Source organism: Euprymna scolopes, chromosome 21 (genome assembly GCF_053919585.1).
Source record: "Euprymna scolopes isolate OS-2025 chromosome 21, ASM5391958v1, whole genome shotgun sequence".
Lineage (NCBI taxonomy): Eukaryota > Metazoa > Mollusca > Cephalopoda > Sepiida > Sepiolidae > Euprymna > Euprymna scolopes.
Genome location: NC_136502.1, coordinates 51116275 through 51138784, shown reverse-complemented (window position 1 = coordinate 51138784; position 22510 = coordinate 51116275). Strand labels below are relative to the sequence as shown.

At 35.1% G+C, this 22510-nt stretch overlaps 1 protein-coding gene across 3 annotated transcripts in view; it reads right to left on the bottom strand.

Annotated features, from left to right (window-relative positions):
• Positions 1-22510, bottom strand: part of LOC145242288 (uncharacterized) — a 40588-nt gene that overhangs the window by 7610 nt on the left and 10468 nt on the right. Inside the window, exon 2 of one of the 3 annotated variants that reach the window (XR_013862691.1) lies at positions 4767-6062. The exons of 1 other annotated variant lie outside the window; for it this stretch is intronic. Coding sequence is in view for 1 of the 2 variants with exons in the window: in XM_080105297.1 (XP_079961423.1) it covers positions 19019-20188 (1170 nt within the window). In the remaining variant the exon portion in view is untranslated. Of the gene's footprint in view, positions 1-4766; positions 6063-16468; positions 20676-22510 lie in introns of those variants that run through there. One more of the 3 variants, XM_080105297.1, reaches the window with a different exon arrangement.

Genomic DNA, 22510 nt, shown 5'->3' with positions numbered 1-22510 from the left:
ATGGAAGACCAAACAGGCAAAAAAAAAAACTTATTTTTCAGTGACGAAAATTTCAATGTATTATTAAGCTGAGGCTGGCCAGTACCAGATGGGTGACCATTTGTATGAGTTTGGTTTTTAATGTGTATGTGTGTGGGGGCCAGGCTCCCCAAAATGGGGGGGGGGCAATTTAAAGCAGAATAAAAAAAAATTATTTCAGCGCGTTTGGTCCACCGTAGTCGACAGGCGGCAAACGTTTTCAAACGGGATCGAAAAAATAATTCTATTTTTAACACAAAGGGCACAATATTTATCGAATTTTTTTTTTTTGTATCGATTATTCAAAGCATGCCCTGTTTAATAATGGTCATGCATTATTCGGTTCGCTAAAAAAAAATTTTAATTTATTTATCAAAAATGTTTAAATGGCTTTTTTTTGTATAAATATTTAAAAAAATTTTTTTTTGTTTTGCTTAACTTAAATTAATTATTTTACTTAACATATTCACCGAATTTCACACTTCAAAACTCAAAAGCGGGATAATTAACGTAAATTCCGCATTTCAGTTTACATTTTGGAGACGGACGTGTTTTTGTTGAGATAAGTGATTTCAATTTTAATCATACTTTTTATTTTTAGATTCAAATATTAATAACTCCATTTTATTTCAGTATTTAATTTATGCATTTCTGTTTTATTAAATGCTAGCTTTTTTTTTCTTCTCGTCCATAAATGTTTATTTATCTACCAAGTTGACTGCAAAAATAGATTACGAATTTGTACTCATTCGTGAGAGGGGAATCTATCACCATACTTTCTCTTAAACATGTCTGTTGGATTTTATTAAGTACAATACTTAATAGTTTTTCTTTTTTTTTTAATGGAGAGTAGAAAACGCATTGTGGATGCGTTATCAGCAGCTCCTGTTACTCTCGCTTCTTCTTATTTGTCCCTCAGTCCTCATTTTTTAATGAGTGATTTTTCTGACAAAGGGAGAAGAAAAAGCTGTTTTCTAGGTTGGCCGTATTTTGCGCGAACAGTTGGCAGAGATGGCGGAGATTTTCTGTTTCTATGTCTATCCTTGTAGCCATGTCACTAGTAAGGGTGCTGGAGGTAAACGTTTTGTCTGGGCTGACGTTATCCGCCTGATAGTCAGGGACCCGAACCTTGGATTAACCACTAAGGAGGCTGTCCTATCAGCAGGTGCAAAGTACTGGGGCTGCTGTATTGCCATTTGGTGAATGGATTCTGGACCATGCAGTAGCTTCTGGTGGGGCCTCTCGATGCCATACTAGTGGGTAATTGTTACGGCTTTACCTTATGATTAGCTACAAATAAAAAAATTTAAAAAATTCTTCGTTTCTTTTTCTCTCTTTGTTTCCCCTCTCTGTCCTGCTCTAAGTAAATCTGACGACCTAGTCCACAAATTCCAAAAATTAATCATGACAAGTTTCAAGAAAAAATACACGATTAAACCCAGTTCTCCAACTTCCAACGTAGACCCCTACTACCATGTCTCCTTCTCCAACATCAGGGGTCTACGTTCTAACCTTCCAGAGGTTGAAACCCAATTACAGGAGACTAAACCGACCTTTTATTTTTAAGTGAAACTGGCATTGGACAGGCTATTTCCCTAGAAGAGTTCGCAATTAAAGGATACTCAAACTTAACTTCTAAATCTGACTCCCAAGATCGCCATGGGCATGGAATATGTGCCTATATTAGGGATAACTTTCCATGTGGTAGGGACATCTCCAGGGAAGATCCTAACTTACCCTACATGTGCTTCCGGGTTGCTTTAGCTCACACTACGGCATTTATATTTACTCTCTATCGCCCCCATAACAGCGGAGTTACTATCTTTCAAAGCATATCTGAGAAAATTGACCAAGTCCTATCTGCTTATCCTTCAGCTAACATTCACGTATGTGGTGACTTCAATGTTCACAACGTCGAATGGTTAACCCACTCTAACAAGACCGATGATGAGGGGAGGTTCTGTCATGATTTCTCCATTGCCTATGACCTCACTCAGATTGTTCAGGAACCCACCCATGTGCCCGACAATGACGGCCAGTATGCGAGCCTACTAGACCTTTTTCTCACAACTTGCCCTGAACTATGTTCAGTTTCTGTTCTGTCGCCTCTTGGATCTTCCGACCACTCTGTTGTATCAATTAAGATAAAAATAAAATGTAATAAGTCCCCAGACGTACCTCTCCATCGTACAGTATATCGATACACTAAGGCTGACTGGGATAGCTTCCGTACATTTATATCTGATCTACCTCTGCATTCCATGTTTAAAAAGGATGTGTCCTCTATAGTATTAGACCTGACGGAATGGTTAATTGTAGGTATTGACCGTTTCATACCCTCGAAAAAGTTTCAGTAAAAACCTAACAGCCAGCCATGGTTCTCTCCAGAATGTGCTGCTGCCATTGCGCACAGAAATCACTTTTTCCACTGTTTCCAACGTAATAGATGTATGAAAACGCAAGTCGCTTTCAGTACTGCCAGCAACCATTGTAAGAAAGTAATAAAGAATGCAAGAGAGTTGTATGCTCAATCTGTTAAGTCCAAAGTAGCTGAGCAGCGGCTTGGTTCCCACCAGTTTTGGCAAATAGCAAACAGAATCCTGAACAGAAGTGTGTGCTCCATCCCAACTATTATCAATGGACCTGAGGTAATCTCGTCAGCATCAGACAAAGCCAAACTCTTTGTCAAGAACTTTGCAGTTAATTCTACCCTTTGCGATCAAGGCCGCCAACCCCCAATATTTCCTCCTGCATCAGAAAACACGCTATGTGACATACGTATATCTGTACGTGATGTTGCCAAGCTAATCAAAAACCTTGATTCCAGTAAAGCAAACAAAACTGTTTAAACGCTGTCTTAAGGAGAATAGCTTCCCATCTCCCTGGAAAATTTCATCAGTATGCCCTGTATTTAAGAATTCAGGTGATCGCTCATCCCCCTCTCAGTACAGGCCAATAAGTCTCCTGTGCGTCATGAGTAAGTTGCTGGAATCTGTGTTAAATACAGAAGTAATCAACCATCTCAACAAAAATAATCTTCTTAGTGACACTCAATATGGTTTCCATTCTGCTAGATCTACAGCAGATGTGCTTACAGTTATATCTCATAGGATTAGCAAATCTCTCGACGGAGGCAACCTTTCTAGGGCAATTGCTCTTGACATATTTAAGGCCTTTGATAGGGTATGGCATAAAGGTTTACTTCATAAGATCTCTAGCTATGGAAATGTCTTCTCAATTATTAAATCATTTCTTTCTGATAGGTTCATAAGAGTAGTAGTTGAGGGGCAAAAATCAGAAGCTCACAGTATTAATGCCGGTGTCCCTCAGGGGTCCATCCTGGGCCCAACTCTTTTCCTGATCTACATTAATGATCTTCCAAATCACATCCTTACATCATTTGTAGACATCTATGCTGACGACACTACCATTTATGGTAGCACATCTAAGACAGTAAACGACCAAGTTCTCTCCAATTCTCTCTCCTCTGATCTTGAGCACGTAATACAATGGGGTAAGGAGTGGCTGGTTACTTTTAATGCATCTAAAACCAAGCTTCTCTCTTTACATCATCAACATTCTGATCCACATCTGGCATCAATTGAAATGAATGGCTCTCGTCTTCAGGAGGCCTCAAGTTTTGACAAGCTTCTTGGCTTGACCATTACTCCTGATCTTAAATGGAACACGTACATCAAATCTGTTGCCAAGGCCGCTGGAAAAATGGTGTGATCTTTCTATCGATCCTATATTCTCTATCTATATAAGAGCCAGGTACGTCCAAGGATGGAATACTGTTGCCACATCTGGGCAGGAGCTGCTAGAAAGGACTTGGCCTGCCTTGATAGAGTTCAAAATAGACTTCGTAGCCTCGTAGATGTCCTTTTCTCTTCCTTGCAACCTCTATCTCACAGAAGAGATGTTGCGAGTTTGTCTCTGATGTATCGTTATTTTCATGGAAGGTGTTCGACTGAGCTTCAATCTATGGTCCCCCCTCGCCAAACTTTCACAAGAAACACTCGTCTAGCTGTAAACACTATCAATAATTCCCCCCACTCTTTATCTGTGCCTAAACCTAAACGTAGATTCCATGAACAAAGCTTTTTTCTTAGAACTGCACGCCTGTGGAATTGTCTTCCGTTTTCCTGCTTTCCACTGACTACAATATGGTTGTCTTCAAGTCTAACGTAAATAAGTTCTTGATGAGCCGTTCCATATAAGTTATCAAATTTACCAAATTTTCATTACTAATGATTACTATATTGTCCAATTTCTACTGTACACTCTTTAACCCTTATCCTTGAGTGGCCTCTTGGCCTTGATAATGTGGTGATGCCGATGTAAAAAAAAAAAAATTAAACACAATCGAAGTTTTGATATTCAGACGTCAAAATAAGGTATGCAAACAATTTTTTTTAATCTATAATTCCGTCTCATACAACAACACAATATCTTGTGTTCAGTTTCAGATGATTATTTTAAGCATATTTGTTCCCACTTCAAAACAAGGGGGGGTTTGTAAGCTAAATATATATATATATATATATATATATATATATATATATATATATATATATATATATATATATATATATATCGTTTATGAAAAATAAGTACACTGTTATAAAGTTCATTCTTCTCCTAATAATCGCTGAAAATTTCGTATTGATCGGATAATTACCTGATTTTTGGTAAATTTTTAAAAAGACGGTCCGTCAAAAAGTACTGACCTGCCCCCCCCCCCAGTTTTGGCGGTGCCTAATATATATATATATATATATACGAGCAAACAGTTAATAAAACATGTTAAAAAACACTTTGAAATGTGTTAAAAACATATTCAATCTGAAAAGGAAACACTAGATAAGTGGATAGTCCTTTATCCGCGGAGTTTCGAAGAAATACTTTCCTTCTCATCAGAGGGTAGGAATTAGCAAAATGCGGTATCGGATTTTGCATGCAGAAGTATTTGATGAAACAACAAGTAAGTCAAAGATCTTACTTGAAAACAAAAAAAGTGAAGCAGAGGAAATATGGTGAAGAAAAAGGTGATTACACATGAATGAATAGTCAGGTGGAAGATAAATAATCCGGTGACGGTAAAATCCAAATATATAACTTCAAGAAAGTTAATTGAATTTCCATTTGTACAAGTAAAATCCAAGGAAACCCCGTTATTGGAAGAAGATGGTACATAATAATCCAAAGGCAGAAATCAATGGAAAAATTCACAAAAATGTGTACAAAGATAACAAGGAAAAAATTCCAATAATATTAATAAAAGAAAAATAAGATATGCTTTTCACTCTACTGCCGATATATATAAACTTCAAACTGAATGTTGGCGACGAGATTTGATTTTTTTTATTACTTATTTGTCTTTTTTGTTTGTTTGTTTGTTTGTTCACATCTAGTACCACACACAGTGCCTCCTAATATAGTAGCAGGAGAAACAGACACTCAATGATGTATGAGGAAAAGAGGTAGGCAGGGTGTGACGTAGCCGTTTACATAATCCAATCACGAGGCAGGCGCTAAGTGTAAGTTGGAGAAGAAGAGAGACGGCCATATTTAAAATGGAGATAAGAAATTTCTGAAATAAATCTTGCCACAAATTGTTTTTATTACTATATATCTACGAAAACATTTTTTTTTTATAAATTTATTTATCCTACAAATTCGTGCGTCAATCTTACTTTTAGTTTTAACTTACTAAATACGTATTTAGAATGTTTTTAAAGGAAAAAATAAGTTTTAAAGTTACACAGTTTTCTTTTTTATTGTTACTATACATGCGCTGTGTTTGGGGGTACCACTGTTAATTACAGTGTCTCACAGTCAGTATTTGCTTTCAGAGAAAAGAGTAAACTTTTAAATTGAGACGGTTTTCTCATATTTATTTATTTTGAAAATATTTTAGTTACAAGTGTTCTGAGTTGGAGTCACCAATGTTATATAAGATGTCAACAAACGTTGCATGTTTGCAATCACGTCGGGGTCACCAATGTTGCAGGTATTGCCGTCGCATAGTTAACTTAATTAATCTGAAACAGAAAATACTTCACATGCATAAATTATGTATAATAACTAACTAGACATAACCTAAATACAAATATAGACATTAATTAACACAACACAGTGACAAATGCAATACGGACAAGTCACACAACATAACAGAACAATACAAATGTTCATAATTCACACACTGGGTGGAGACTTCTATCATTGATAGGATGGATATGTTTCGCCAATAGAAGGCTTGTATCGAATATGAAGGATAAGTGTGTTCTCCTCTGTAAAGTTGCATGCTTTCTCTCACATGGGTTTTGATCCACCGTACAGGAGAAGGTGCTTTCTCGAACCCCTCATCACCTATCTGCTTACCAAGTCAAGGAAAACCACTCACCGGTGTTGTTTCCTAATTGCCCTACAAATGAAATATTTTATCTTGCGTGGTCAGGACGAAATCATGACGGACAATTTTTAATATATATGCAGAATACGAACCGTGCTGAAATAATGTTATTATTTAGAAATGCATTCGTACAATTATGCAATAGACTTTTTTTATGAGTTTAATTTTAAAAGAAATACTTCTGAATTTAAATTATTTGTTGGAATATAAACTGTTTTCATTTTACATTTTCCTATGGTTTTTCCTTTTTAGAATTATTTATCGTTCGCTTACATTAATTGTGTATCGTTAGATTTAATTTAACTAATTCTCCAATTCGAGTTTTGCCGCAGTTGATTGTCTCCTGCTTCAAACATGCATATTTTTACATACATAATGTTTGTATTTTGATTAATTTATATTAAGTAAAGTTAAGTTTCAGTATAAATAAAATTGTATTATATTTTTTTAAATGCAATATTTAAGAAAATAATTAACAAATTTTATATCTTGTTTTTCTCCTTTTTTGTGAATTACTATTGAATAAGTTTAGTTTTAGTATGAATTGTGTTCCTTATTTTCCTCTTTTTCATTGGATTTTTATACGTTTTTTAAATACTTTTTGTAAGAAAATATATCATTCATTTTCGACAGTGTGACTGTTCGACAGAGCTTGTTTGTTCTTCAGGCATGACGTAATTTTCAGTGGATAGGCCTGCTTCTATTAATTTTATGACAGTCATGGGGTTATTGTCCCATAAAGCAGTTTGTAGTGGACTGATGGATATATTATACATATCCCCCAGTCATACAAAATATGAGAAATGAATTACATTGAGAAAGAGATGAACTACATGTTAAATTGAATTAAACGAACAGAAATTTATTTCGTGAAGAAACAAGTGAAAGAAAAGGGTACTACACGTGTTTAGATTGGCTTGTGTCTCTCGCTGTTTACTGGTGAGAAGGAAAGTCTATTGTCGCAGAGAGAGAAAGAGAGAAAGTGAGAAAAAGTCAATCCAGGCCATGGAGATAGAAAACGTGTAAAGTGTACGTACTGTCTGTTAGCTCGTTCCCCATACAGAGTAGCAGGGGACGTGACGCACACGGGCACCCCGAAAGGTGGGGGGGGGCAATGGTCCGACGACCGCTCAGCTCAAGAGCTAAGTCAAAAAAGGAAGATGCTGCTTATTGCTCTTGCTTATATAATTGTTTCTGGTGGTCTTTTGCGCATGAGTGGATTTCCTTTAAAACGGAAGTGACGTTGTCCATCTGTGCATACATGTGCGTACGTTAGTGTGTGTGTGTGTGTGTGTGTGTGTGTGTGTATACACGTGAATGTGAGTGTATGTACGCGAACGTGAATATATGTGCATGCGTGGACGTGCGCGCATATATTTGTGTGTGCGTATGTATATGACAAGTAATATGGCTTGAGATGTGAACGTGTGTTTTTGTGTGAGACTAGGAAAGGCTCCCACAATTCCTTCGTAGGAAAAATTGTGGGAGCCTTTCCTAGTCTCACAAGTTTTAATAATCGCTACTGCTCATAAGGTACGTTAGAGAAGTAAGTGTTAACAAATTATTTATAATATAAAAAAAATAACCGTTGTGAAACATATTTTAATAAATAATTTATTTTTAAAATCATTTTTTTCATAATTCACGATAAGATTTTAATTCGTTTCATTACACATTATTTACATTGCAGTTTTTTGTATTGCTCAAAATATTGAACTGTGTTTTTCTATTATTATGTAATATGATATAGATTTAAATTCCGAATCGTTCATTTTTTTTTTCAGTTAATACATTGTAATAAAATCCACAATATTTTTATATCCATATTTTATCCAATAAATCAATTTAACTTATATGCTGAACTGTAAAATTTTCTGAACGTGTCTGAATCAATTACTTTAAGGCATTTAGACAGATTTTGTTTCATTATATTTACGTTACAGTTTTTTATATTGATCATGTAATCCTTATTGTTTTTATATATCTAAGTTGAAAAAATATGTTAAAATGTTTTCCCCTATTGCTACATAATGTTATACTGATTTTAAATTTAAAACGTTCCTCCTGCCATAATCTATACACACACAGAGAGATACCTTGCTTAATGATTCTTTTTTTCATTTTTTCGATCTTATATTGGACATACAAAAACAACATTGTCCCGTCGATTAACGATGCATTTGAACAGTACTAGCTCAATATACCAGCATTTAACAAATCAACATAGCTGTCCCCCTTCTAATCTTAGAAAGGTCCTCGTGGACAACACAAGAATTTTGCAACGAGAAAGTAATTGTAAAAAATTAAAAATACTCGAAGCTATATATATAAAAACCCAGCACTCATCTATAAATAGCATTAATTTTGAAAGTAGCAATAATGTACTGAAATTTTTAGCATAACCAGTACGACTGGTTGTACTAACATTGCCTTTTATCATCCTAATTTTTAATCGAGTTTTTTTATCACTCGTAAATGTATATTTTAATCGACTATTCATTGACTCTTTTTATCATTCGTAACTATATATTTCACTTCTATTTTTAATATTTTATCTCCACCTGATGATGATTCAAGAAAGAATCGAAAGCGCTCATGTGAACCATGGAACATTTGTAAATACCTTCCATCTTGAAGTTAAAAAATTTTTATGAAAGATCGAAAAAATGAAAAAAAGAATCATATAGCAAGGTATCTCTGTTGTTTTTAATAATGTTTGCCTGAATGAAGGAATGCTGCCTAAATACACTAATATATATATATATATATATATATATATATATATATATATATATATATATATATATATAGCAATAAAGCTTTTTTTTAAAACTTATTGAAAAATTTAAATCAGGTAACTTGATTATGTAGTAGAGCCGACATCTATTCAATGTAGCTGCCTTCAGCTTCCTCGATACAAGTCCAGAACTAGGAGCATACCTTTTCCACAAGTGCTGGTGGAAGCTCGGCAAATACTTGGTGGATGGCATCGATCAGACTGGCATTGGTGTTGTAGGAGGTCATGCTGGTTATGTTCTCGACATATAACCAAACAAATTAGTTTAGCGGGTTCAGGTCGAGGAAGGAGAGGGGGGGCCAATGAGAGAAGGGTAAAAAATTCCAAAGCTACGCCTGGATCTCTTTGGACTTCTGGGTTGGCACTGAGTCCTGCTGCCTCACCCAGGGTTTGCCAGCGGCCACCTGATTGCACCAGGGCATCAATACACTCTTCAACACATCTAAGTACACTTTCAAGCCAACTTCGAAGATGATGTGACCCCGACTTGAAACCATACCAAAGACCATAACCGTGGCTGGAAGCTTTGTTTTCATCCCCCTGGGCATATCCCTGTTATTCGTGGCAATCAATCCAGTGATCTCGATAGAGAGCATCAATTGTACAGTGGAACATCTCCGATCTCACTCATTGAACATTGTGTTACTTTTAGACAATTTCTTTTAATTTTTTTTTCTTTCTAATATTTTCTAGATTTCAATTTGTATGTATTAAATCGTTTGATAATTTTACATGAGAAATCCAACCAAAATTTATTTTCTCTCATCATTAACTTTACCAAAAATAAATTCTTAATTTATTAAAGTCTCTTGATATCATAAATGCTTCCGGGTTGCACTTGCTTACACCACTGCATTTATATTCGCTCTCTATCACCCCACAACAACCTTAAGAGCATATCAGAAAAAATTGAACACATCCTGTCTGCTCAGCCTTCAGCTAACATCCACATTTGTGGTGACTTCAATGTCCACAATGCAGAATGGCTGACCCACTCTAACAAGACAGATGATGAGGGGAGGTTCTGTCATGATTTTGCCATTGCCTATGACCTCACCCAGATTGTCCACGAACCCACTCGAGTGCCCGATACTTCCAGTAAGTATGCTAGCCTTCTAGACCTTTTTCTTACAACTTTCCCTGAACTATGTTCAAGTTCTATTCTGTCTCCTCTGGGATCTTCCGACCACGCGGTTGTATCAGTTAAGATAAAAATGAAATGCAATAAGTCTGGAGATGTGCCTCTCCACCATACTATATATCAATACTCTACCACTGACTGGAATAGCTTCCATACACTTATATCCGATCTACTACTGCATTCCATGTTTAAAAAAGATGTGTCCTCCATAGTATCAGACCTGACCGAATGGCTAATTGTAGGCATAGACCGATTCATACCATCCAAAAAATGCCAATAAAAACCTAACAGCCAGCCATGGTTCTCCCCAGAATGTGCTGCTGCCATCGTGCACAGAAATCACTTTTTCCATAGCTACCAACGTAATATATGCACTGAGACTAAAGCTGCCTTCAGGACTGCCAGCAACCACTGCAAAAGAGTAATAAAAAATGCAAGAGAGCTATATGCTCAGTCCGTTAAATCCAAAGTAGCTGAGCAGCGGCTTGGTTCTCACCAGTTTTGACAAATAGCAAACAGGATCTTGAACAGAAGCGTGTGTTCTATTCCCAACCATCATCAATGGACCTGAGGTCATCTCGTCAGCATCAGACAAGGCCAAACTATTTGCCAAGAACTTTGCAGCTAATTCTATCCTATGCAACGAAGGCCATCAATTCCCCATATTTCCTCCTATAACAGACAACACGCTCTCCAACATACAAATATCTGTGCGTGATGTCGCCAAGCTAATCAAGAACCTTGATTCCAGTAAAGCAACTGGCCCTGACGGCATTCCAATCATTGTGCCGAAAAAGCTTCAACTAGAACTTGCTCCCATACATACAAAACTCTTTAAGCATTGCCTTAAAGACAAGTGCTTCCCAACACCCTGGAAAACTTCATCAGTATGCCCTGTATTTAAGAACTCAGGTGATAAGTCCTCTCCCTCTCAGTACAGACCAATGTGTCATGAGTAAGCTGCTGGAATCCATATTAAATAGAGAAGTAGTCAACCACCTCAGCAGAAATAACCTTCTTAGTGACATGCAATAATGATTTCCGTTCTGCCAGATCTACAGTAGATGTGCTAACTGTTGTATCTCATAGGATTAGCGAATCTCTTGACAAAGGCTTCCTCTCTAGGGCAATTGCTGTTGACATATCAAAGGCCTTCGATAAGGTATGGCATAAGGGCCTACTTCACAAGATTTCCAGCTACGGTATAACTGGAAATGTTTTCTCAATCATAAAATCATTTCTATCCGATATGCTCATAAGAGTAGTAGTTGATGGACAGAAATCAGAGGCCTTCAATATTAATGCTGGAGTCCCTCAGGGGTACATCCTAGGCCCAACTCTCTTCCTGATCTACATCAATGATCTCCCAAAACACATACTTAAATCATTCGTTGACATCTATGCTGATGACACAACCATCTATGGCAACACATCAAAGGCCGTAAATGACAAAGTTCTCTCAGATTCTCTCTCCTCTGATCTTGAGCGCATCGTACAGTGGGGGAGGAGGTGGCTGGTTACTTTTAATGCATCTAAAACCAAGCTCCTATCTTTACATCATCAACGCTCTGATCCCCATCTGGCATCAATTGATATGGGTGACTCTCATCTAGGGCAAGCTCCATGTTTTGATAAGCTTTTGGGATTGACCTTTACTCCTGACCTGAAATGGAACACGTACATCAAGTCAGTTGCCAAGATCGCTGGAAAAATGGTAGAATCATTCTACCGCTCCAGAAGATATCTCACCACTGATGCAATTCTCTATCTGTATAAAAGCCAAGTACATCCAAAGATGAAGTACTGCTGCCACATCTGGGCAGGAGCTGCTAAAAACAGCCTATCCTGTCTTGACAGAGTACAAAATAGGCTTTGTGGCCTAGTGGGTGATGCCATTTTCTCTTCTCTGCAACAACCTCTCTCCCACAGGAGAGACGTTGCGAGCCTGTCTTTGTTTTATCGTTACTACCATGGCAGGTGCTCGTCTGAACTCCAATCTCTGGTCCTCCCTTGCCAATCTTTCATGATAAACACCCGCCTAGCTGAAACCACTGTCAAATATTTTCCTCACTCCTTATCTGTGCCAAAATCAAAACGTAGATTCCATGAACAATGCTTCTTTCTTAGAAGTGCACGCCCGTGGAACTCTATTCCAGTTGCCTGTTTCCCACCTGACTACAACCTGGATATCTTCAAGTTCAATGTGAACAAATTGCTGATGAACCGCCTCCTTAAGTAAGACACTTTATCAAATCTCCAACACTAACATACTGTACACACAATAACTCTTATCCCCGAGTGGCTTCCGGGCCTTGATAAGCGGTGACTACCTTGTATAATAAAAAAATTAGTTTCTTTTAATTTTATGTTGAATAAAAATGCACAGATAATAAAAGTAAAATTCTTATTCATCCTATTTGTAATTTCAAAAATGTTACACATTACAACACATCATCATCCAAAACGTATGAATTAAAATATGGATTGTTTTTTACATATTTATTTTTAGAAACCTTCATAAATATTCTAGGCTTCTGGCCTCAAACTACATTTTTCATTATGCTTGCATCCTTGCAAACATTATGAAATTTAATGACACTTTATTGTTAGTTGCATAAAATATTTTCGCATGAATCTATATATATAAAAGGCAAAATGTGTGTGATCATTTTGTGTATGTCTTCAAAAGGCTTTTCTCACACACGCTCCCGGGGTCGTTACTATCGCTTAAAACTGTGTATATAGGTCCTAAATAATAATATGTAAGATTTGGGAACACATGTAGCTTATAGATTTATTTGCGTCGACTTTTACAAAATTATTGCTATTTTGGCTTCTCGCGTGTTGATTGGGCTTTTTAGTATAAATAAACTGAAACTAAACTCAAACGGATGTTCTTGGCATTGCGCCGGGAAAAACGTCCAGCGTGACTTCTATTTGACCTTCTTAATTAGGTCAAATGGAAGCAGCAGAGTTAACTTTTATTGTGCACGCCTGTTTTTATAGTTTAAATAAATAAATTCAAACAGGCTTAAAGTAGTCTGTCGCCGTGGCTGAATGGTTAACGTAGCACTTTTTTTTTTTTTCACACATTGATTTCCAACTACAGGGTACGGGTTCGATTCTCATACTCACCTACCAAAACATTTTTATTATTATTATTTAACACCCTCCCCCCAGAGTTTTGATTTACCTCAAGACACCCGGGCATCGCCGGGTACCCCCCGCTAGTTTATTATAAATAGTTGTGTGAATAAAAATACGGAAATGTATTTATTTTCTAAATTTCATTATCAAAAGAGGAAAGCAAAGAAATTTGAAGCAGCAACATAAAAATAACACATGCTAGAACGTTTATCTCATCTGAAATATCAAATATTGTTTATCTCATCTGAAATATCAAATATTGTTTATCTCATCTGAAATATCAAATATTGTTTATCTCATCTGAAATATCAAATATTGTTTATCTCATCTGAAATATCAAATATTGTTTATCTCATCTGAAATATCAAATATTGTTTATCTCATCTGAAATATCAAATATTGTTTATCTCATCTGAAATTTGCCTGTGAATAAAAAACGAACAATTTTTTTCTTTCATTGAAAAAAATTATATTTTCTTAATTTTATTAACTAAACAAAACAAAACAGATATACATGATATTTTTCATGTTTTCAAAAGAAACAATTACTTGTAGAATATTTCCTTTATAAACTGTAATATTTATCCGATTTTTAATGGAAGTTACGTTCATTATAAAATTCATGATCCACACAGTAAGCTCTACAGTGAAGTGAGTTTTGGATAAATGACCACAATGCAATAGTAACATGGCATAGTCAATTCAGTAGGAAACAGATGAGATTGAACCACTACAACGAATTCATGGTATAGAAAGTGGTTAGCAGTTGATTCAGTTATGTGTTTATATGTTAGCCCCAGAAGGGGGACCCTTGTTCTCTTCAAACTAACGGAAGTAAAATATAAAAAAAATAGAGAATTTAAATTCCTATGGAAATCTTAATTTCGTTTTTTTTTTTTACTTTAGTTAGTCTGAAGAGATCAAGGGGCTTCCTCCTGTAGCAAACACATAATTTCATTAAGATTTGAATTTATATCTGACGCCTTTTCTTAAGAATAGATGTTGTTGTTTTATGGCTGCTATCTGTTTTACTACAGATTGATCTTTCTTGTTTCTAAGTATTTCTTAAGATGTTTTTATTAGGCCAATTGTTCATATCACAACTGTTATGTTTATTTCTTTTAGAGACCATGTCATTTTTAAATCATTAAAGAAGATTGAATCTTCACATTTCAGAAGAATAGCACCTGTTGAAAATTTTAACTTGCATAAATGAACAAAATACAATAGCAACATAGCATAATCGATTCTATCAGCAATAGATTAGCCGGATGTAGAAAGAGATTGAATTTCTACAAGAAATCTTATATAGAAAATATTACAGTTTTGCATCCAAATATTTGATATTAATTCATTTTTCAAAGCTTGTAACTGTAAAAATATTAATGATAAGCATCGGACACTTGAAGCTTGTGTCTAGTGGACACTCAAAGTTTCTCCTTTTTATATCATAGTTCACTTTGAAGAGATGAAGTGGCCCCATTTTGCGGCGAACAGTTGATTCTCCTAGAATGCGCCACAAATTCAAGTGATTATCAAGTGTTAGTTCCATAAGAGGCACCTATAATAAGCGAAGTTCTTTTTAGATTTGTTACTTCTGGTTTTATTTTACTTAAGTCGAAATTCTCAGAAACCAGGGGCCCTCTTCTTGGGATCAACACTTGACCTCTGTATGAGATACATAGATATTCGATTATTTCATTTGTCCTCTTTTATTTCTCAAACACCGAGTTAGTAAAGAAATGGTAAACATTATTTCCTTCTCCTAATTAAACATTTAAGTATGTCATAGTATATCTTTCTTGTGAGCTTTTGAACTTATTGAATTCCAACACAGAACTTTGTCTAGTCTAGTGGAGTATCTAGCTTCATGCTGTTACTTGAGATAACATCCCCTGTAGAAAGCGTACCATTCCCATAAAAGTCAGTATGGATTAACCATAACAGGATCTTATCCGGGCCGATAATACTATGTGATTTTGAATATTTAATCAAGATTAAGTTATAGAGAACAGTATCTTCATGCCAAGTTGTCCTTACAAACCCCTATACAGAGAGACCTTAGATGCTTGAAGATATTGTCTAGTAGACATTCAAGTTCTCTTCAGTAGGCATTCAAGTTCTTTGTTCATTTGGACATGTACATTTAAATGATAATCCCTTATTCACATTAATTTTTATCTATTTTTTTTTCAATTTCCTTATCTGTTTATCTTTGCTGAGTATGTAGCATCCTGCTGCACACCAGACATTCACTTGCTATTTCAGAAACTCTTTAAAGAAGACTTTAAAAAAGTTTGATGAATAAAATTTTACAAAACTAATGTTTACAAATTACAAAATCTTCTATAGTAAGGGTGGAATCCACTGAGTCTCATGGAAATTTTTTTTTCATTTTTTTTTTTCATTTAATAATAAAAAAAATTACAGCATTATTCGGTTTTCCAATGTTTTCAATTTAACCTAACGAAATAATGCTTTCAAAAAATGTGAGACATCTTTCGGATTTTATTTTAATACAACTCTCCACAAGGTTAGATGTTACAATTTCTATTCTAGAGCAGCCTCTTGTGGACTTAGTATCACCACAAAAATAATGAAAAAATGCATATTACAAAGCTATGATTTCTCTTCTAGGGCTATTATAAGATTTTGCGGTAAATTTTTAGATTAGGTCCACCTCCACAATTCTTTTAAATGACAACTTAATAGGTTTTCGACTATGCTGAATACACAAATCGCATTGAAATTTTGCAGAAATAAGTAGTTATCGAGATATAAAAAGTTGTATAATGCATTGTAATCTTTGGCAGCCATCTTTTTATGCGCCTGCACGCATGTCATAAACAAATTTACGCGCTTAACAAAGATGGCCGCCAAAGAATACAATGCCTAAAACAACTATTTATATCTCGATAACTACTTACTTTTGCAAAATTTCAATGCGATTTCCGTATTCAGCATAGTCGGAAACTTATAAAAGTCTTCATTTAAAAGAAAATTGTGGAGGTGGACCTAATCTAAAAAAAAAATACCGATCTTGCTATATGTTGCATGAAATAGTTTGTGCCAAGTTTCTAAAATGTTAAATATTGGAATGTAAGATGCAAAACTTATCTGATTCTCAGCAAACAGTTTTCTTTGCTATGGTGAAAATATTTTTTACATGCGATTTATAAAATTGTAAATCTATATTTTGATGAGATTGAAAATATATAACTTTAAAGTTTAATATTTTATTTTTGTTGCTTTATCTTTACACCATCAAAACGAATTATATTTGAATAAAAATAAATGATTGTAATTATCTTAATGTCGAGTTACTCTGAATAAAGCTTTCTTTTTGTTACATTTACTTCAGTGACGAGTCTCAGAGATTAAAACGTCCTTTTCCTAAGGTTAACATTTGATCACTTGATACATAGATATTTTAGTTATTATTCTTAGCTCTCAAACGTTTAATAAAGAAGCAAGGAGCATTATTTTCTCACTATATCTTTTTTGTGGTTCCTTGAATTCATCTAGTCTGGTGGAATAATTAACTTAGTGCTGTTACGATAGGCAACATTACTTGGAGAATTCTATTGGATTCCAGGACAAGAATTCATCATGTCTTGCAGAGTATCTTGCATTGTGTTGTTACTAGAAGCAACACCATGTGAAAAACGTGCATCATTCCTCATATAAGTCAGTCTGATGTAGCCATAATGAGATAATTGTATTGTAGCACATGCTTCATACTTGCATTAGCGTGTAGACACCTGGGACCCACATGTTATAGACTAAGTTGCAAAGAAGACAAAGAATAGCAAAGAGTTAAGAACTTCAACTCTTGTTTAAGATTTTAAGAAATAACCTTCATTCCTCATTCTCTTGCTACGTGCGACTTCTTGCTAACTGTGACATCACCTCCATCTCTGATGTGATTGTCCTCCTTCTCTTGTATTTCTGTCCTCCCGAATGCCATTTTGAACATGCTCTAGAATGTGCTTGTCCGTTTGTGCACACGTTTTTTAGTCTTTTTCTTTTTCCCTACCGTGATGGCATTTCACACATTGCTAGGTATTTGCATATAATTGCTATATTCGCTTTTGCATTGTGTCTTCTGAGCAATTATAAGATTAGTGCCGTTACAAGAAGCAACATTACTTGGAGAATTCTCCTCTCAGTATACCATTCCAGTGATCCTTGATTTTACTGGATTTTGTCTCATCTGGTAGAGTATGTTCAATGTTTTCATAAGTGTCTATTTAGCTTATGAGCCCGGCAGGTTACTGTGATCTTTACCTAAAAGCTCACAGACGGCTTCTAAAATGTAATTTAATCATTCTTGTGAAATAAACCACTACGTTTTTGACGGGTTTTATAATAAGTTTTGTGAATAATAAGGTATTCTTTTTAAGTACATTATGAATTATATGTTTTGTGTAAATGCTCTGTTACATTATTTTAGCTTGGAATAATTTTTTATTTGGAATATTTTGTCAGGGTATATTTGTAGGCTGTAGTATCCTCATTCTAACAACCTCTTGTTCTGAGGGACTGAAGATACTCGAGAATGACAGTACTGTTGGTCAGCATGTGCCTCTTTAAATCACTTTTCCGTGTAAATGAGAAGTTGCAGATTTCACATGAATAAGGTTTCACGCCAGTGTGCGTTTGCTTGTGTCCCTTTAAATTACCTTTACTAGCAAATGATAAATCACAGAGGTCACACAGATAAGGTTTCACTCCAGTGTGCGTCTGACTGTGTGCCTTTAAATGAGCTTTGTCCGCAAATGATAAGTCACAAATTTTACAAGAATAAGGTTTCACTCTTTTTTTTTATTATTTATTTTACTTCAGTAAGTATTAAGAGATCAAGGGGCTCCCTCCTGGAGCTAACACTTGATTCTGTTATGATTTAAATTTATATCCGAGGGCTCTTTTCAGAACAGATGCTGTTCCCTTTATAGCTGCTATCTGTATTTCGTTACAGCTGGTCTTCCAGGGATTGCTTCTAAGTATTTATGAAGATTCTTTTTTATTAAGCCAGTTTCTCCTATCACAACAGGTATAATATTTATTTCTTTCAGAGACCATGTCGTTTTTAGATCATTTTTTAGGTCCTGATATTTTGTTATTTTTTCCCGTTCAGCTCTGTTAAGGCCAAAATCATTTGGGACTGTACAGTGTGTTTTTGACAGTGTACCATTAAATTATATTTACTGCCAAAGGTTAAATCACAAATATCACAAGAATAAGGTTTCTCGCCAGTGCGTCTTCTCATGTGGATGGTTAAACAAAATTTTCTTTTAAAGGATAAATCACAGATTTCACAAGAAAAAGGTTTTTCTCCCATGTGATTGCGCAGATGTACTTTTAAACTAGAACTGATTCTAAATTCTGAGCCACACACTTCACAAGAAAATGGTTTCTCTCTTTTTTTTTTGCATTTTTCTTAAACTTTTTCTTCTAGGGGATGGGACATCCAACCAGATGTCTGACATTTACCCCTATTTTAGTGAGTCCAACCAAGAGATCTTTTCAGGATTCTAGCCGTCCCTTTCAGTGCAATCGTTTGTATTTCACTTGCACTTGGTTCACCGGGTATGCTTGCTATGTACTTTTTAAAGTTCTTTTTCATAAGCCCAGTTGTACCTATGATGACTGGTATAATTGAAACGTCTTTTAATTTCCAATTTCGTTTCATATCACACATAAGTCCTTGATACTTTGTAATCTTTTCCCTCTCAACTCTGTTAAGCCCTGTATCATTGGGTACACTGACCTCTATTACGGTCGCTTTTTTGTTTGCTATGTCCCAAATCACTATATCTGGTTTAACAGCTGCATTTTCAAGATATGTAGCAGTAGGGATTATGTAGTCATAGTGAATAGTGTAGTTGTCATTCCCAACTGTTCGTTCGGGTATATGTTCCCAGGAGTTTTTACTACACTGAATGTTGAGTTTCTTACATATCTTCCAGTGAAGGTATTTGCAAACTCCGTTATGGCGATCTGTATAATAACCGTCTCCAAGTAGGACTTTGCAACCAGAAATCAGGTGGCCCACACTCTCAACCTCAGTGCTACAGAACCTGCATTTATTATTGTTGCTTAGACCACACATCTTTTTGAAGGCGTTTGTCATGAGGCCCTGGTCTTGTGCAGCCAATATCAACCTCTCTTGGTCGTAATGGAGGGATCCTCTTTTGAGCCAGTCCAGGGAACCATCCCTATCAATATATTCTTGGGATAGTTCAGTCGGTAGGTATTTTGCCCGTTTATGGTTGGTCCATTCTTCTGTTTTAACACTATGGAACTGGCTAGTGTATTTTTTCCGACTTTTCTGGGCTATGTCAGTGGCAGGCTTGTTTGGGTTCTCTCCAGTGTGGATTCGCATATGAATCTTTAAATCAAATTTGTTTCGAAATGCTGACGTACAAATATCACAGGGATAAGGTCTCTCCCCAGTGTGTATTTGCACGTGTGTCTTTAAGTGATCTTCTCTTCCAAATGTTGAGCCACACACTTCACAAGAATATAAATTTTCCCCAGTATGTTTTTTCATGTGCATCTTTAAACTATGTTTCCATGTAAATAATACACCACACACTTCACAGCTATAAGCTTTTTGTTCAGTTTGTTTTGGCATATTTTCTTTTAGGATTGATTTTGTGTCAGACATTTTAGTTGTAAAATTTTTCCTACATAAAACTTTCAGTGAAGTGTTATTAAGCACACTTTAATACATAATAATTTCTGCAGCAGTTTAGAGTATCTGAATTTTAAAATGAGTTTTGCAAATGATACACAACGCACTTTATAAATGTGGCTCTCTCTTTGTTTCAATTCCTAGTCAATACATTCTGAATTATAAGGCGCATACTTTATTCTCACGTTTTGTAAATTTTTATGGAAATAAAGTGTCATATAATTTAAACATTTAAATAATTAAATATTAACCTTACAAAAAATAACTTATTCTTTGTAACATTTATTTTTACTATTTATAAATGAAGACTCACTGTAAATGTTTATTCACACATTTTCAAAGAATATTTTTAATTAAAGTATGTGCGTACAGTAATTTTAATTTCTTAAATTCTGAGATTAGGTTCCAAATCCATAAATACGCATACAATAATGTCTGTTGTCTCCATTCGTACTTTCATCTGAGAATAAAAAAGAAGAATGTTATAATCTATTCTTAATAAAAATATAAAACAGGCATTCATTAAAAATAAAATATGAATTACAAAAATGATTCTTTTTTTTTCAATCAAGCCAAATCAAATCAAATATATAGTTTTTGATTTATTTCCTAATTGTATATTTCAAATAATTTATGTTTACAATTCAACATGTAGCAAATGTTTTTGTTTTGCAAATCATTATCAAAATAATCATTATCAAAATAATCATTATCAAAATAATCATTATTTAAATAAAGTCAATTTTTATCTTTCTATTGACTACTATAAATTTAGAACCGGAATGAGCCACTATACAAAAAATGTTTTCATAAGTGTCTATTTAGCACATGAGCCTGACAGGTTGGCCGATATAAAAAACAAGTAATGGTCATGTACATTTATTAATACTCATAAATTTCAGATTGCATAGAGAGGGATGTGGCACTATATCTAGTGCCACGGTTGCTAATACACTCTACAACATGGCTGGGTGGTGATTTGGCCATAAACGTAGAGATACAAAGAAATGCAATCCCAGAATTCCCTTTCTAGATCGATCCCTTTTTCAGCCGGACGAATTGGGGTAAACACGCGTGTTTCTGTCACTCCGTGAACGAGGGGGAGCACCCCCTTTCCATCAGCACTAGTTAGGACTATCTATGTAGCTCAGTCTAATAATTTTTAAAGTTTAAGTATTAATTGCTTTTGATCCTTTTTGTAAAACATTGTAAAATATTGTAATATGTATAGAAATAAAATAGTTAAGATTTCTCATAAATATTACGATTGTGTCGCGTTGTATTTTATTGAGTCTGCCATGAATACTTCCATCAAACAACGAGAGAACAAAGAAAGAAAATTCCAACCAGAAATGCCACCAGCGTGAAGAGGTCATCTTGGGAGAATGAAGGAGCCACACGCACATCCAACATCTCAGGTATGATTTTCTTCTTGATACACAGACCCTAATGACTGGCCTATCTTACATCTTCAGGAGACCACTTCTGAGACATTTAGTGTAACAAGTGAAGCCAGGTACATGCCAGTGACCGGCTGATCGTGTTATACATTTTCACTCTCAGAACTCTACTTTTCATAGAATTCACTCAAATCTCTAACTTAACAAGTAGGTTTTACCTTGTTTCACAGGCATCGAATTTTTGGGTTGAAATGATAACCTAACTCCATTTCAAAAATTACTTGTTCTTTTCAACATTCATTTTATTATGAATACAGGAAGATCCAGTGAACATATTTATAAAATATTTCCAAAGACAACTTAACAAGTACGTCTCTCATTGATTCATAGGCAAGCACTAAATCATCAGAAAAAAAACATGTCAGATCTTTTTTGAACTAATTCATCCACTTCTAAATCTTGGTATCACACACGAATCAGCTTCAAAATTCAAAACAAAATTTATAGATCAACTGTCTTGCCTCACCTGCTCGACGTTTTTACTAAATCAAAAATTTTTATCATTTTTTTTTATTGTGCTCATTCCTATGATCACACTATTCTGCACATATTTAATAATGTTCAGATTTTTTTTTTTTTTTTTTTTTTTTTTTTATTCAATTTTCACCCCAAACAAGGCACAGTGCCACTTTGAAGCAGGGGCTACTATCAGGGACTTAATTAGCGGGGTCATTATGAAGGGAGATGAGTAGAAAGATGTTTGTTGATATTATACTTGAACTTCTGCATATCGTTGCAGTTGGGAAAGCAGAATCCCGGAAGGGAGTTCCAAAGACGCGCAGTTCTGGGGAAGAAACTATTGGAGTAAAAGGTTTTCTTGCACCTAGGGATCTCT